Source organism: Neovison vison, chromosome 13 (genome assembly GCF_020171115.1).
Source record: "Neovison vison isolate M4711 chromosome 13, ASM_NN_V1, whole genome shotgun sequence".
Lineage (NCBI taxonomy): Eukaryota > Metazoa > Chordata > Mammalia > Carnivora > Mustelidae > Neogale > Neogale vison.
The window spans coordinates 36,343,517-36,360,799 of record NC_058103.1 but is presented as its reverse complement, the minus strand read 5'-3'; the positions used below and the strand labels follow the sequence as shown (position 1 = coordinate 36,360,799).

Below are 17,283 nucleotides of genomic sequence, written 5' to 3'. Positions count from 1 at the left end.
ATAAACTGGGTGTTTTATTTTAACATCAAGGGAGTTGGGATGGCCTTTTTACAGTTGCTTTTCTCCTCACTTACAGTGACTGAAGCAGGATTTGGAGCAGACATTGGAATGGAAAAGTTCTTTAACATCAAGTGCCGGTATTCTGGTCTCCGCCCTCACGTGGTGGTGCTTGTGGCCACAGTCAGGGCTCTTAAGATGCATGGAGGTGGCCCCACGGTGAGGATTGAGAGTTCAAAGAATCTGATTCTCAGCAGTGTTCTGAAGGCTAAAAGGAAGTCGGGATGGCTTGTCCCTCTTTTGTCATTCAGCTGCTCTAGTCCTCATGATTAATAGGGTGCCAGAGGCAAGAGATGTTTCTACAGCTCTTGTACCGGCCACCTTATCGATCATGGAAATTGGCTTCAAGCCAGTCTTTCTGAGGGAACCATCTGATATCTAAACCAAGGACAAGTGCTTGGCCAGATGCACAGAAAACTCCTTTATGTTCAGGCTGTTCTTTTTAAGGAAGTCCCCTTTTCCCTCTAAATAGTGACACTGACAGCCAGCCAGCTAAACCGTTTAGCAAAGACAGAGGTCAGCCCTTTCTTCAAAGGCACTTGCTGGGTGAGACTAGCCCAACCTGGGAGAGAGGAGAAGGAGAAAGGTAGATATGCCCTGGATGGCCTCAAGGTAATGGAGAGAAACTAGGTCAAGACTAGTTTATCTTTTTTTCTTTTTTTTAAGATTTTTTATTTATTTATTTGAAAGATCACAAGTAGGCAGAGAGGCAGGCAGAGAGAGAGCTAGGAGGAAGCAGGCTCCCCACCCAGCAGAGAGCCCGACGCGGGGCTCAATCGCAGAAACCCGGGATCATGACCTGAGCCGAAGGCAGAGACTTTAACCCACTGAGCCACCCAGGCACCCCAGGACTAGTTTATCTTCAACTCTGACCTGAACTTCGTATTTTCCTGAATTCCTACTGGTTAGAAATTGCACTTTTTATCCTATTATTGTAATACCTTTTTTCAGCACCTGCACATGAAGACATTGTGGTACTTTTCAGAAATTACTTGAAGTATTAAATTCCTAGCCTTACTGAATTCCACAAGCCAGTCTTGCAACTTGAGAAGTAAGACCTCCTTCACTTAAAATCAGTGTTTCTTAGGGAAACCACTGATCACCACACTAACATAGAAGTTCTCAAGCATTTTAGCCTCAGAACTTCTTTACACTCTCAAAATTATTGAGGACCTGCAAGAACTTTTGTCTCGGTGGATTGTATCTATGATATTTACTGTATTAGGAATTGAAGCTGAATTAAATAATAAAAAAAAATTGTGTGTATATATATATATATATATATTTTTTTTTTTTTTTTTAAGAATTTTTAATTATTTGAGAGAGCGAGAGCACAAACTGGGAAGGAGTAGAAGGAGAGGGACAAGCATGCTTCCTGCTGAGCTTGGAGCCAGACACAAGGCTTGCTTCCAGGATGCCAAGCCAAAGTCAGACACTCAACTGATTGAGCCATCCAAATGCCTCCCAAATTTTATTTATTTATATATATATATATATATATATATACACACTTTTTTTTTAAATGAAAAGTTGTTAGATTTCCCCAAACAAAATATAAGCATTGTACATTGTCCAGATATCTTCAGGATCTGGCCTATTTGGAGACCACTGGACTCTCATCTTCTCCATGGGATCACATGTCACATGTTTTTTTGCAAAAGTCCATTGTACAGTCCCCTGAGAGAATGAGAGTGGAAAGAATCACTTGATATCTTGGAATTATTGTGGAAATAATCTTGACCTCATGGACCCGTAAAAGGATTAGGTCCCCAGACCACGCTGTGAGAACCACTGCCATAAACAACCCCAGCATACCTCTCCAGTCTCAGTTGTCCGCAAGGCACCAAAAGTGTTCCTAGCCCAGGAGTGCAGGATGGACTCCCCTTTTATTCCCAGGTATAACCTACATGTTCTCTCTTTATATGCCTTAATACCATTGCACCTTCTTTCCTCCTAATCTCAGGATCTAAAAAGAGTGCCAGACACTTAACATGGGCAGCACTGAGAGGAGATCATCCCACAGAAAGCTCTGTCCAGAAGCCAGCCCTACCGCTCTTGCTCCCTCAGGGAGCTGCATGTAAAACCCAGAACATGGCGGCTCAGGTCCCTGCCCACCCCGCCCCTCACCCCCCCAGCCCTGGTCGTGGCCCCTTTTGGAGTCGGAGCACCATTATCTCCAAGGAATGGGAGCAGACCGAGCTGAGATACTGTGCACTGTGAAGTCCCTGGAATTGGCACCTTCACCTTAACGCTTGTTCCTGTAGGTGCAGCAGGGCCAGGCCACTGGGCATCTCCGTAACAGTGAACTCACTGCTTCAGTATTCTGACTCTGTCCATATACCCTGATGGAAGGGGAAAGTCCTGTGTTGTGTCCTCATGTTTGCATTGCTCATGCTCCCTCATCCAGCTTCATGAAGGCGTGGGCTGGCTCCACGGACCAGCTCAGGGACCCATTGCAGGACTCGTCACAGCTCCACTGGTGGCCATTTCCGGGTGGCCTTTGCGGGGCTGACCACTGCCTTTTTCCCACAAGCCCCTTGACTTCCACCCCCGCTGCTATGTGCTTCACTGGCTGAGGTTCTTGCCCCTGCCTAGAACACATTTCTTTCCCCACCACCTTAACAGATCTGTCCTCACCTCCTTTGTTCAGGCCACAGACGTCTCCTACTCTGCTCAGAGCAGTCATTTTTGATTGTGTGCAGTAGGGTTGGTCAGATACTCTAAATCCTTTGGGTGGGAAACCACCTTATCCTGCTATAACCGTCCTCCCTCCACCCCCCGGCTGCCCCAGGGTGCAGCTTCTGGCCTTCTACACCTGGCAGGGCATCATTTTAAGATAAAATGGGATTGTACGTAGAAAAGGCCTCTGACTTTGCTTCCTTTCCTTCCAGGTTACTGCCGGACTGCCTCTCCCCAAGGCTTACACAGAGGAGGTAACTTCAGTCATTTCTAATCCCTTGTCCTAAAGAGCACCCCACCCCAAATAAGCACTACTCAGCCCAGTCCGTTCAGAAATGAGTGGGTGAGCGTATGGCTGCCAGGGCAAGGGAGCCCAAAAGCCTGCAGTGTGCTGAAGAACTGCCGTGGATGAAGTTGGGAAGAAACGTTTAGGAAACAGCCACCCCCCAGAGGCTATCGGTGAAGCCATTAGGGCTAAACCAGTGTGGCTGGTTCTCAGTCGGGACATTGGCAGTGTCTAGAGACATGTGCGATCGTTTTGACTTCGGGTAGGGAGTGCTGCTGGTGGTGAGTAAAGGCCAGGGACGCTGCTCAACATTCTGCAGCCCACAGGATGGCCTCCACAACAGATACAATTTGGCCCCAAATGTCAGGAGTCCTGAGGTTAGGAAACCCTGCCCTACACTAATGACCTTTCGTTCCACTGTCTTCCCTGCATTGGCTGCTTCATTACCAAACATCATCTGAGTGTGAAGCAAATAGGAACTTTTTTTTTTTTTTTAAGATTTTTACTTACCTATTTGACAGAGATCACAAGTAGGCAGAGAGGCAGGCAGAGAGAGAGGAGGAAGCAGGCTCCCTGCTGAGCAAAGAGCCGGAAGCAGGGCTCCATCCCAGGACCCTGAGATCATGAGCTGAGCCGAAGGCAGAGGCTTAACCCACTGAGCCACCCAGGTGCCCCAGAACTTTTTTTTTTAAATACCTTTTCATCCGTAGATTTAAATCCATGTTAAAGGGCCAGTGTGCGGGTCAGGATCCCCGTTACTTTGTTAGGTAAAGTGTCCCTAAGCTGATGAGGTTGATAGCAGTCAAGGAGGACAAAGAACTGGGAGCTTGAGTCTTTCCTACTTGGATCATTTCCTCTCAACCATTGGTAGAGGCTGTTGGGGTGGTTTTGTGAGAGACGGACCCTCACATGAGATGGAGAGGTCAGCTGCTGCCACCGTTCCATTTTTCTTTCTTTTGGGGGAGACTGTTAAATTGTCAGGCAGTACACTGCCACTGTTCAAGCCCTAAATGAGGTATTTCAGAAGTAGCTAGAAAAGAATTGTTGGTGCCTTGAGTCTGCCTGTCTTCTGAGATATGATTTGCCTTTTATGGTCATTTGTCTGATTCACGCGTAGGAGGGGAATTCACAGTTCTGGCCCTCCTGCCACCCCACAGCCTTTCCTGTGTCTAATTAGAGTGACTGCCCCTAACCAGCCCAGCTGGCGTCTTCATTTAAGAAATTCTCCTTTTTAAAAACTGTTCTCAATCAGTCTTACATATTAATTGGTTTTCATGTGACTAGAGGTAAAGAATTAGCAGGGCTCACAGAGAAAAAAGAACAAGAGAGTTCCTCAAAGAGAGCAAAAGAGATGAATAAGGCTTCAAGTCAAGCAAGAAATGTTAACGTTTTCAGATGCAAAGACTGAGACAAAGATATATGATACCAGGAAGACATTTATTTTAGCACTGGGGTTAAATCTGAATTCTACACTAATTAGTGGTCATTAAATCTATAAAATCTCCATTCTAGGAGCATATAGAGTTAAAAGTATACAGTCTAATATATGAATGGGATAGTTTTTACAAAATGTAAATAAAGTCAATCTTTTAAAAAAAGAATTAGCAGGGCTCTTTAGAATATCAATTAAATCCTAATTTTAGTTTTCATTTATTAAAGGGGAAAAAGCGTAAATCGTGGTAATAATCTTAGTTGTTTTCTGCCTTTATCTTATCCCCTTTTCCTGCTGTTTTATTGAATCCACCGACCAAGGGGTGTTTTACTGCTGGGGTTTGCTCATAATCCAGTGTATTTATTTTTATAGAAGACTATTATATTTTTATTTTAAAAGATTTAGTGTATTTTTAAGCTTATAATAGTAACATCCTTTTTGTATTTAAAAAAAAAAAAGTTAAACAATTTAAAGATATAATACATGATTTGAGTCCCCTGAACAGTTTGGTACATATTTTTCAACATGTAAAATATTTCATGAATATATTCATGTTTTTTATATATTTGTCCGAAAATAGAATTAATTAAGCTGTCCATCGTTTTGCAACTTTGGTACACCTTGGTATATCTTTGCTAGGTTCCGTGTTAAAACAGATTTTTTCACTCTCGTAACGCCTACATGGCACGTATTTATTGACTGTGTATGTCATAATTCCCCGGCCCGTCCCCCATTGAAGGAGGTTTGTGTTTGTGGTTTTCCAAGGCTGCGAGCAACACTGCCATTAACATTTAACATATTTAAAGGTATGTTTCCTTAATCACTTTCCTCGAAATGTCACAGTATTCTGTTCTTAAAGGTGGCATTTATCCTGTTTTCTTTGTCCCCATTGATGGCTCATGGTCAAGTTCCTTAGAGCCTTTGAAAGCATCCCTGATCACTTTCTGTTTTCTGAGAGCACTTTGGTGGGTGTGTAATGGACACCAGGCACAGTGCTGGGCGCTGTCTTCTGACGGAAGGGTCTGTGTGTCCCCGAGTAGAGTCAGTTTATGCCATTGTACCATGAGTACATAAAATCTACAAACACAAGGTTGTCAGTATCATTTACTTAAGAGCAGCTAATTCCCAGCAGACGGCAAATATGCTGGTAAGATGTGGTTTGGCGAGAGCAACTATACCAGCTCTCGTGCCTGCCGTTCAGCCAGGAAACAAGCCTCGCTCCACTCCAGCTCGGCAGGCTGGCACAGGGCAAGGGCGCCACGGCGCCCCCTCCCCACCCTGTGAGAAAGGGCGTGGGCAGACCTGCCGTGGGCTTGTTCCCATGGGAAACAGCTTCTGGCTACAGGAGACACGTTCCCTTTTAAGAAGAACCTGCCACTGACCTCATGGACCCTTCCCCGTTGTTCTTACAGAACCTGGAGCTGGTTGAGAAAGGCTTCAGTAACTTAAGGAAACAAATCGAAAATGCCAGAATGTTTGGAGTTCCAGTGGTAGTGGCGGTGAATGCATTCAAGTAAGTACAAAGAGTAGGAGTCAAGGGGGGACTGTGAGAAAGAGCCAGAAACCATCCCCCGGCGCTAACTGTACAGCCCCACGGGTAGCTCTGTTCTGTTTTCCAGTTACTGGTATTAGTTATTAAGCCTCTGATCTGGGAGCTCCTGACAAGAGCCTGCGGGGGGAGGGGCTCCACAGATGCCACAGCCAACTCGTCACTTCTCCCACGGAGGGCCCCGGGTCAGCTGCGGCTCCTGCGGGTCCCCTTCTCTACGGAAGGACACACAGACGTGAAGTGAAGGGTTCTTTTTTGCTCTCTAGAGGCCTGTGGTGCTAACAGGAAGTCATAGCCCTACAGCGTTCCCTTATTTCAGTACGTCTAGTGGGGCATTGTCTTGACAAACAGTTGAATATGCTGAGCTAGAAGGGTTTATGCAAGAGAGAACTTGTGGAGGTTGTTTAGGTATTGGAATGCTGGTTTTAATCTTGCTGTAATAGCCAAATCACAGCAGAATGGGAGAGAACAATTTTAGCAAGCTACTGCTTATTTTATTTTTATTTTTTTAAATATCTTATTTATTTATTTGACGGAGATCACAAGTAGGCGGAGGGGGTGGGGGAAGCAGACTCCCTGCTGAGCAGAGAGCCCGATGCGGGGCTCGATCCCAGGATCCTGAGACCATGACCTGAGCTGAAGGCAGAGGCTTAACCCACTGAGCCACCCAGGCGCCCCATAGCTAGTGTTTATTGATTGCTGTGATGGGCCTGGAGTGTTCGAGTATTCTGCATGTTTCTGTCATCTAAGCCTCATGATGTCCCAGGGAAGTAAGTGCCGTGGTTATTCCCATTTTACCACGTGGAGTCCAAAGCACTTGAGGATTAAATAGCTAGCCAGGGGTCACCACATCGTCACTGGTGGAGCCAGGAGTTGAACCCAGTCAGTAATACTTGATTTGTTTCCATTCATCACTGAGGAACTCGCTGGAGTTTTCATGGCAAACACAAGACCAAGCTTGTCCCCTCCCACCGTCCTCAGTGCTTTAACACAGATTGCTGTCTTTCCAGGACCGATTCAGAGGCCGAGCTGGACCTTGTCAGCCGCCTTGCCAAAGAACATGGGGCTTTTGATGCTGTGAAATGCACACACTGGGCAGAAGGGGGCAAGGGTGCCTTAGCCCTAGCTCAGGCCGTCCAGAGAGCATCTCAGGCGCCCAGCAGCTTTCAGCTCCTTTATGACCTCAAGGTGAGTTGCATTCTGTATGAAAGAAACAAAAAAGCACTATGAGGTTTCTGTGTGGTTGCCTCTCTTTAGAGCCTGTGTTTAGCACCTTCAGCCCCGCTGGTTTGATCCCCACGTCGGTGAGTTACACCAGCACAGCCCGGGCTGCTTACTTACAGAGTGGGTCCCTGCAAGAACTCGCTGGGAGGGTAGCTCCCGGCCTAACTTTTGAAAAGACTCACAGTACCTTCCCTTTGCTGGCAGCAGAAAGGGTAAAATGGAGGACCAGGAACGTCATTGACGACGGTCTTGAACCCAGGTCACCAGCCATGTTGTGGCAAATTGGCAAGGGGCCACAGCAAGCACAGAAAAGTTTGCTGACCACTTCCCAGTCACGGGAAAGCCCTGTGCTCCTCAGCTCACTTGCTGGTTCAGGGCTGCCTCAAGTTCAGAGACGCTCTCGGGTGTAAAGCCAGAGCACTCCGGCAGGGCTCAGCATTCTTGCGTCACTGAGTAACTCGAAGCAGCACTGCTTCTTCTGTGGTCTCATAAAGTTAGTTCACAGAGAGGTGGTTCTTACTGTAGGGTTGTATTTTGTTTTCAGTTCTCTGCCCCTGTATTTCAGGATGTGGTTGGACATTAAGTAAGTATGCCCAGAACAACTGGAACGTTCATTAGGAACGTAGGATGGAGGTGGTATATAATTCTGCTTTTATTTTCCTGACTGGTTCTTGGCATGGTTTCTAAAAGATAAGCATAGACTTTCAAAATCAGCCATAAAAAGGGAGGAAACCCCAATATTCTTGAATTAACATTGCAGATAAAATACACTGACATTTGGTCAACGTTGTCCTATTGACCTTGACATTTTCTTACTGAGCTTTAGTTTTATAGGCTGGTTTGAATATCCATTCAACCAATCATATTTTTAGGAAATTCCCTAAACACACATCTGCACACAAATGCAATAAAAGCATTGTTCGGGGCTCTCTCTAAGCCCTGTTCCCAGTGCCTGAGTTAGGAGCCCCAGTCCTGGAAGGCCAGCAGCAGGCCCCAGGGAGGTGGCGTGATGAGGACTTGAATCTCTCATTTTTACTCGGAATTTTTCTCTGTTGCGACAGACAGGAGGCTGTCACTTTTTGTCTTCTTTTGCATCTCTTGGTCTTCAGTCACCCCTCAACAAAAGTACTGCTGCCTCAGAAGTTCTGAGCGTGCCTTGGCATTTATGAAGCTCCAGGGATAAGATGCACGTGAAAGCAGTATCACTTGTCGCCTCTTGATAAAACCATGGCTGAATAGATACTTTATTTTTGTCCATTATCCAAAGCCTCTTCATAAATTATCATTGTTCAGCTCAGAAGGGATTTTTATCTTTATAGATTATTGCTCCTTACAGAAAACAACCCTTGCCCTGTATGTCCTCCTGACCTTAGTTGCTGGGGAGCTGGAGGCAGACATTTTGCCAGATTTCGGTACTTTGTTCATCCGAGCAGCTTTCCTTCCCATTTCCCTCAGGCAGTGTCTCCCTATGCTGGTGGCCATGCGTCCCAGCGCCCCGGCGGAGCAGTGCCATAGGGTGGAGGCGCTCACAGGGTGGGGGACCCCCCCCAGCCTCCATGCAGGGTGCTTTCTGCTTCATAGCCTTCCTCAGCACTCCTGGTGCGTGAGCATCATGGAAATCACTGGGGTGTTGTTTTTTTTTAATAAGTAGATGATTTGGTTTTTAGGACTATTTCTAAGCAACAGTCATCCACAATCAATATGTTGTGTTAAAAATAGGCTCTGCCTCTCATGTACAAAGTGGGGGTTATTGGATGGATATTGGACGTCTTCCTTCATCAGTAGTACCCCAGGTCTGGTTTGATGTGAGCCTCATCTCCAGCCACAGGAACATTTGTTTTTTGAAGAAATAATCATTCGTGGGTAGTTGGTAGAACTGTCAGTGGTGTACCTAAGGACATCCTGAATATGCATGCGTGTTTGTGTCTGTACACACACACATAAACACACACACACACACACACACATTAACTATACCTCTGTGGGACATTTTCCACTCACAATATCTGAAGCTCGGTATTAAAAGAAAATGTTGCTAACCCAAATATACCTCAGGCTATTTACATATTTATATGTGTGTGTAGGAGTGCCTGGAGGGCTCAGCTGCTTAAACGTCTGCCTTGGGCTCAGGTCGTGATCCCGGGGTCCTGGGATCAAGCCCCCACGTTGGGTTTCCAACTCAGTGGGGAACTTGCTTCTACCTCTGCCTGCCACTTCTCCTGCTTTTGCGTGTGCTCTCTCTCTCTGACAAATAAATAAAATCTTCAAATATATGTGTGTGTGTGTGTGTGTAAGAGCATTTTCTCAGCCTTTTAGGAACTCCGACCTGGAATGTGGCCGTGTCCCAGTTCACAGTCGTTGTGTGCACCCAGTCCTGGCATCTCCCTTCTCTTCCCTGTCTGTTAGCTCCCAGTCGAGGATAAAATCAGAATCATTGCACAGAAGATCTATGGGGCTGACGACATTGAATTGCTTCCCGAAGCTCAACACAAAGCTGAAGTCTACACAAAACAGGTAGATACTTGGCGGTTCATTCACTTCTTTACAGTGGCCCAGAGTCAGAGCCCCCAAGTTCTCTCAGCCCTGTGGGGTGCCACTGCCTCACTTCTCTCGGTGGTAGCCCTTTCCCTTCTGAATACTGAGTTTGGATGAGGTGGTCCAGGCCTTTATCTACTCAGAGGTGGTATAGATGAACGTGTGGAAAAGCCATGAAGAAGTAGGAAGTATCTTCCTCAAATATTAAGAGCCTGCCTTCAGTTGTATTCTCATGTCTGCTCCAAACTATCATTTTTAATTGATTATGTAGATGAAAATACAATACTCACTTTTAGAATATGGTTGTAGGCCCTTCCCTTTCTCACCCAACAGAGGCTTTGGGTTTTTTTGGGTTTTTTTTGGTTTGGTTTTTTTTTTTTGATCTGTGATAATTAAGCTCGAGGCAGTAAGTCCAGATGGGTATAAAGGGAATTGGGTATTTTAAATAAATGGAAGAATCTGTATCGTCACCATCCCCAGGTGTGCTTTGTTGCACTGTCAGCCTTTCATTGGTCTTGCTTTTTCCCTTCTCAGGGTTTTGGGGACCTGCCCATCTGCATGGCCAAAACACACTTGTCCTTGTCTCATAACCCAGAGCAGAAGGGTGTACCCACGGGCTTTGTCTTGCCCATCCGTGACATCCGCGCCAGCGTCGGGGCCGGTTTTCTGTACCCCTTGGTGGGGACGGTAAGTGAGTGCTACAGGCAGAGCGGGGGTGGTTCATCTGGGCTTCTCGTCTGACACTGGTCACGGAAAGCTGAGCAGAGTTCCTCACTGAGCAGCAAGCTGGAGTCAGGCCCCTTAGATTAATCCCTTTGCTGTGGACCATCCAGGCGTCAGTTCGAGGATGAAGCCATAACAGCTTATCATGAATAACAGTCTGTTTCCCAGGGGTGGTGTGACATTGACTGAATTCAGGACAGGCCTCATCGATCGTCTGTGGCAGTGCTAATGTATAATCCCAGCTGACCTTCACTGGGCACCTTTCACAGATGAACTCAGTCCTGCCAAGCATCGTTGAAGTACGGACAGAGGGTGTGCCCCTCCCGGGTCTTCTTGACAGGCCTTGGAACTTAGGCCTGAAACTCATTGGGAATTTGTTGTTTCTGAGGAAAGAATTTCCCCCCTTAAGATGCAAATGAACTCCGTAGATGTGACAAGTGAGGTTGCTTATTTCCACTTCAGGATGAATTCAGTACCAAATGCTGCTTTATCTTACGAATTGTATGCACATGGAAAGAGGAGTCCTGTTCAGGAGTCCTGTTCGCAGGGGGGACAGGGTGCGGAAGGGCGCAGCTGACCATCCCAGGTTAACACTGCCCCGTGCCTGGCTTCCCCCCTTTGATCTGCCCATGTCCTACACCTGCAGCTTGTACTTACCTGCAGTACAGGACTGACCGAGCAAACAGCCAGCTGACAGTGTAAAAGAAGCTGATAGATCTCCTGTTGGAGCTGTGTCACTCGGGATAGTAAGAAAGTGGTAGGTGGCATTACAGAGTCAGACGTGTGCAATGTGAAAGCCACATCCAATTCTCACTGCTCGTTCTGGGCTTGGGCAAGTTCTTACAGACGTGTGCCCTGCTTCCCTCAGCTCTCAGCATGGGGCAGGATCATCCCATAACAGCAGTGGTCAGACAAGTGCCAGCGTTCACCGGCGGGAAAAATCCTCTTTGGGAAAGAGCAAAAATACTGAAAATCCGAATCCGTTTTGGGAGCCATCTTTAGAGTTTTCTATCGCCATTCACATGTGTGTCTATGTCAGTGGGCTCATGCCCAGTATCTTTAAAGTCCTCTTCAGGCTTCTCTGCCAGGTCTAAGGAACAATCCCTTCCTACCCCCTTCTTGTTCCCACACCCAACAGTTGCTTACAGAGTTCAGAGTTCACGAATAGAGACAAATATCATATCCCTGTAGAATGTTCTGGTAAGTTACAGTTCAGTTGTAGAAGTTGAGCTTCAGTTCTTCTCCTGTATTGATCTGATTGGGGACTTGTATGTATTCGTTATACAAGACACTGTTACAGGTGAAAGTGGACTGAGGTTTTACTTACAAGCCTTACGGATCTGCAGCCAAGTAGATACATGTCAAAGCCTATTCCTGAGAAAAGAAGTACAAATGTAATCTGTAGGCCTTAACATCCTCAGTTTTAGAAGGCCACTCTAGACTAGTAAGCATAGTGATTATAAAGCTATCTAGACCTTGTACGGAAATGTCTTGCCCTAGTTAAAGGACACCAGCCCTGATGTGTTGCTGAAATAAAATAATAGAAGCATCAACATGAAACTCGTCAAAACAGTATTAAAAAAGCAGAGAAGGGGCGCCTGGGTGGCTCAGTGGGTTAAAGCCTCTGCCTTCGGCTCAAGTCATGATCCCAAGGTCCTGGGATCGAGCCCCACGTCAGGCTCTCTGCTCAGCGGGGAGCCTGCTTCCCCACCCCCCTCTGTCTGCCTCTCTGCCTGCTTGTGATCTCTGTCTGTCAAATAAATAAATAAAGTCTTTAAAAAAATAAAATAAAATAAAAAAGCAGAGAAGCCCTATACCCCCTTTTGGTCTCATGAGAGGGGAGGAAGTGCCTCCTCAGAACCCCCAGCCCCTGCCCTAGACACTATGAAGGTGTCTCCTGCTATTTCTTGTTACCACCGTCAGGGTAGAAGATGACAGGGAAGCCTGGCATTCGGCATGCTGGAGGACACGCGAGTTTCTCTTGGGGGGTCATAACAGGATCCGTGACATGTTTTTCAGCATGTAACAAGAAGATTACCACCTTATTGACAACTATAAAATAATATTCTATCTTTGTGCCTCGGGCTTTTTATCTGAAGAGAAGTTGAAAACGAAGGTCACTTTATTTCTCATGCTATTTCACATCTCCTAGATGAGCACAATGCCTGGACTCCCCACGCGGCCCTGTTTCTATGATATTGATTTGGATCCCGAAACTGAACAGGTGAACGGGTTGTTCTAGACAGGTGAGTTGTTACTGGTAAGAGTTTTGCTTTTTGGCTTTGAGGTATCTTTATGAATTATGGGACTCCAGCAAAAGCTGTGAATGCAAATTTGAATGCTTTTGAAACTTTTCCTTCCAAACATCACTGAGGGGAGAGTTGGCAATGACCAGTGGAAGAAATACTGCACAGTTGTGGAAGAGCGTGGCTTGTTAGGGAACAGTGTGGGGGAGAAAGCCGCTAGTGAACTCTGGAGGGACTGCCACGGAGGCTGGGCTGAAGGTCTGTGTACTTTGAGTAGATAGCAGGCAGGAGTAGAGTAAATGTCCCAGGAAGTAGAAAAGAGGAGGAAACAGGACCAGCCCAGGAATACTTGGAGTCTTAAGTAAAAGGTCCCCAAGTATTCATCACAATGAATGAGCCTTCCCTAGACACATCCTGTTGAAATTTCAAAAACATTAAAGATACAATTCTAAAAAGCCTTTTCTAGAAAAGAAAATGTGTCTTGTCTATAAGAAAATGGAAATTAGAGTGAACAGCTGTCTTCTTACCAGAGTTAGGGGCTTTTCAACAGTGGAGGAATCCCCTCCGAGCTGACTTGGCACCTGCACTCCCCACCGCATCTATCCAGAGGCTTTCAGACACGTGCAGGTTTGCTGCCCCACCTCAATTCCTAGGAAGGTATTTAGCAGTGAACTCCGGCAAAATGGGGAATCAACAGAGAAGAAGGAAGCCATGGTTTTCAGGAAACCAAATCCTGATCTGGGCAATCACAAAGGAGAATCCTGACAGCTGCAAGGGACCTAGAGTTACAAGTCTAGGAGGGAGGAATTGAGAAACGCTAGAAAAGACAAGGGTATCAAAGGTAATGCAAAACTGAAGCTCTCACATTGTTTAAAAAAGTAAAAGGTCCAGGTGGAAGCAAACAAGTCCTCTTCTAAGCAACCGTAAGGATGGGTTGCTGAGATACAGAGACGAGATGGTATGCTTGCTGCCCTGTCTTTCCTCCGGGAGGGCTTCTGTGACACGGGGAGTGTCCGTCTGGCTCAGGCCTGGCCTGGCCTTGGACAGTCTTCACGGAGCCAGAACGCGAGGGCCATGTGTGCTCTCAGGCCTCGGGCCAGCCCTACAGAGGTGGCCGTGGAAAGGCTGGAAACAACAGCTTTGGCGGTGTCAGACGGGAGTGCCCCGGCATGGAAGGGCAGAGGCCATGCTTCAGCTCCTAGAGGAACGTTTACTTCTTGTCTCTTTGTCCTTCTAGATTGCCCCTCTCCAAGAAGCTGCTGCGAACATTTGGCCGTTGTCCACTGAAGCCGACTGTTGGTTAGGAAGTGTGGGGAAGTCGAGAGAAGGCAGCGCCTGGTCTGAAGATCCTCGGAAATGAAGAGCAGACATTTCCCCAGTCATGTATAAAAAAATTCCCACCATCATGTATAAACTAACATAAATCATGCACAAGTCTACTTGATTGAAGTTCCACAGAATAAAAGGAAATGATTTTGCTATCTGGATGTTTAAATATAAATTCTAACAGTCACAGACCGTGCTGCAGTATCTGCCGTTCTGGGGGACCCATTTGCTGGCAGAGCCCAGGACCGGAGACGCAAGTTGCAAAACGTACTTTATGACACTGTTGTGTTTATTTTTTTTATTTTTGTAAAGGCCTTTATTTATTTGTCAGAGAGAGAGCATGAGAGAACATGAGCCGGAGGAGGGGCAGATGGAGAGGGAGAAGCAGGCTCCCCACTGAATGGGGAGCCCCATACAGGACTCAATCCCGGGACCCTGGGATCATGACCTGAGCGGAAGGCAGACACTTAACAACTGAGCCACCCAGGTGTCCCAACACTGTTGTGTTTAAAGGGGTAAATGGTGCGTGCTTGCAGATTTCTGGGAGGACACATCATGAGGAGACTGCCTGATAGGGTTGAGGGGGAAGCAGGATATAGAGAATGCACCTTTTTATCATACAGCTTTCTCTATTCCTTTTTTAACCTGAGAAAGTATTGCTCATATAGGTTTTTGTCCTGGTCACAGCTTTAGCACCACTTATTTTTTTTTTTTTTTTTAAAGATTTTATTTATTTATTTGACAGAGAGAGATTACAAGTAGGCAGAGAGGCAGGCAGAGAGAGAGGAGGAAGCAGGCTCCCCGCTGAGCAGAGAGCCCGATGCGGGACTCGATCCCAGGACCCTGAGATCATGACCTGAGCCGAAGGCAGCGGCTTAACCCACTGAGCCACCCAGGCGCCCCAGCACCACTTATTTTTAAGTTCTCAGGAAGGACGGTCGTAAAGCTCTAACTATAGTGAACCCTGTCTGCTCTGTTGATTCAGCAAATAACTGATTGAGCTGTACCTGGGCTCCACCCCTCCCTCTGGAATGTGTTTTCCCTGAAGTGTTTTCCCTTCTCTTCCTGTTCTTCAGCATCTATCTCGGTTCTTCCTCTCCTACTCTTTCTTCCTTCTTCCCCTTGTCTTCCTGTGTTGGATCTTTCCAGAAGATGTTGTGTCCCCACTGAGGCCAGTGTAAATGGCTGCTGGCATTGACAGAGCAGTATCTTTCCTGGTGTCCTTGGTTTTACTGTCTTTAATTCCCCAGGTTCACATCAGTGTTGTAATACAGTCAGTTTTGCCATCCAAAGAAGCGATGGCAGTGCTTTGGGTACAAACGACAAAGGAGTCGTGTGCAGAGCCCCGGCTTCACCACACTTCGCATGGTGCCACTTCGCATGGTGCCACGGTACTTGGTGGTGTCATCAGTTCTGTTCCAAAGTGTCATGTGGGCCCAGTCTGCACTGTTTTTGATGTTTTTTTTAAATATCCTATAGGACCTCATCTAGGATGGGACTTGCTGGGAATTCATTTTGTGAGGAAGGGAAGAAAGCAGTCTATTTTCAGACACAGTGACTTAAAGATCATCTTAAAGGATTGAGGCTTCTTCAAATCCCCAAAAGCCATGCGGGTTTACATCCTTAAGACAAATAAGAATAGTGAACACAATTGGTTTGAGAGGGTGAGTGGAGTTTTATAAGCCAAAGATGATAAAGCCCTAATAAGGAATGCAAATTGTTTTTACCAGATACTGCTTGGAATGAATGGACTATCACTAATGTAAGAATTTTCCTAAGTAACAGTAAAATAGGTCTTTAGTAAAAATTCAAATGGTACAAGTTGCTTTTTCCGTGGCACCTGGGTGGCTCAGTGGGTTGGGCCTCTGCCTTCGGCTTGGGTTGTGGTCCCGGGGTCCTGGGATCGAGCCCCGCATCGGGCTCTCTGCTCACCAAGGAACCTGCTTCCCTTGCTCTCTCTCTGCCTGCCTCTCTGCCTACTTGTGATCTCTGTCTGTCAAATAAATAAATGAAATCTTAAAAAAAAGAAAACACACACACACTTTAAAAAAAAAAAAAGTTGCTTTTTCCACCTGCCAGTATATCTGGGAGATCTTTCTACATCAGTCCTTTGAGATTCACCTTGTTTGTTATGGCTGTGTAGTATCTAAACAGTCCTCTGTCGATGGACGCTTACCACTGTTCCATGGGTTTTGCTATTACAAGTAAGAGAGTGAGGCATATTCTCTTACGTATCCATGCAATTTGTGTAGAACCATCGTTGGATAAATTGTTAGCAGTGGAATTGCTCAAAAGTGACCTTTAGCTGAGATTCACCTTGTTTGTTATGGCTGTGTAGTATCTAAACAGTCCTCTGTCGATGGACGCTTACCACTGTTCCATGGGTTTTGCTATTACAAGTAAGAGAGTGAGGCATATTCTCTTACGTATCCATGCAATTTGTGTAGAACCATCTGTTGGATAAATTGTTAGCAGTGGAATTGCTCAAAAGTGACCTTTAGCTTCAAAATGAGAGCTGCCCTTTGGCTAGAAGTAGAGATAAATCATAGAAAAAGTTGCAAACTAGGTTTGTATCTCCATTTTACAGAAAGGCAAACTTCAAAATTGCACTGCTGTTGCATACCAGATGAACTTGGTAAAGACCTCTGATTTTACAGCCTTTGCTCTTTTTTTTTTTAAGATTATTTATTTATTTGACAGAGAGAGATCACAAGTAGGCATAGAGGCAGGCAGAGAGAGAGAGAGGAGGAAGCAGGCTCCCTGCCGAGCAGAGAGCCCGATGCGAGACTCGATCCCAGGACCCTGAGATCATGACCTGAGCCGAAGGCAGCGGCTTAACCCACTGAGCCACCCAGGTGCCCCCAAAGCCTTTGCTCTTTACCATCATTCAGCCTATCAGAGCTGCCCTGGCCAGGCAGCACAGAAATGGACTTCCCGTTCGTAACAGGTGGAGAGCTATGCCCATTTCACTTCCCTCCAGAAGGAAGGGATAATAGAAGGTAGCAGAAGCAGAGGGAAGGCCTGAGGAGGAATGCTGCTGAGCAATTAGTGATAGCTGGGGTTTGTGGGTCTGATTCTTCGGTGTGTGATAAAGCCTTTGCCTTCTTTCTACTCAGGTCATGATCCCAGGGTCCTGGGATCAAGCTCCGCCATCAGGCTTTCTGCTCAGCAGGGAGCTTGCTCCCCCCCCCCCAACTCTCTGCCTGCCTCTCTGCCTACTTTTGAT

General features: G+C 46.4%; 1 protein-coding gene across 1 annotated transcript in view; it reads left to right on the top strand.

The window, feature by feature from the left end:
- MTHFD1 (methylenetetrahydrofolate dehydrogenase, cyclohydrolase and formyltetrahydrofolate synthetase 1) overlaps positions 1-14,212 on the top strand; it is a 57,390-nt gene extending 43,178 nt beyond the window's left edge. The window contains exons 21-28 of the mRNA XM_044232333.1: positions 77-216; positions 2,949-2,990; positions 5,867-5,967; positions 7,014-7,191; positions 9,634-9,741; positions 10,297-10,449; positions 12,638-12,731; positions 13,969-14,212. Of these exons, the coding sequence (XP_044088268.1) occupies positions 77-216; positions 2,949-2,990; positions 5,867-5,967; positions 7,014-7,191; positions 9,634-9,741; positions 10,297-10,449; positions 12,638-12,727 (812 nt within the window). The 3' untranslated portion in view covers positions 12,728-12,731; positions 13,969-14,212. The remainder of the gene's footprint in view (positions 1-76; positions 217-2,948; positions 2,991-5,866; positions 5,968-7,013; positions 7,192-9,633; positions 9,742-10,296; positions 10,450-12,637; positions 12,732-13,968) is intronic.
- The last annotated feature ends 3,071 nt before the right edge of the window (positions 14,213-17,283 follow it).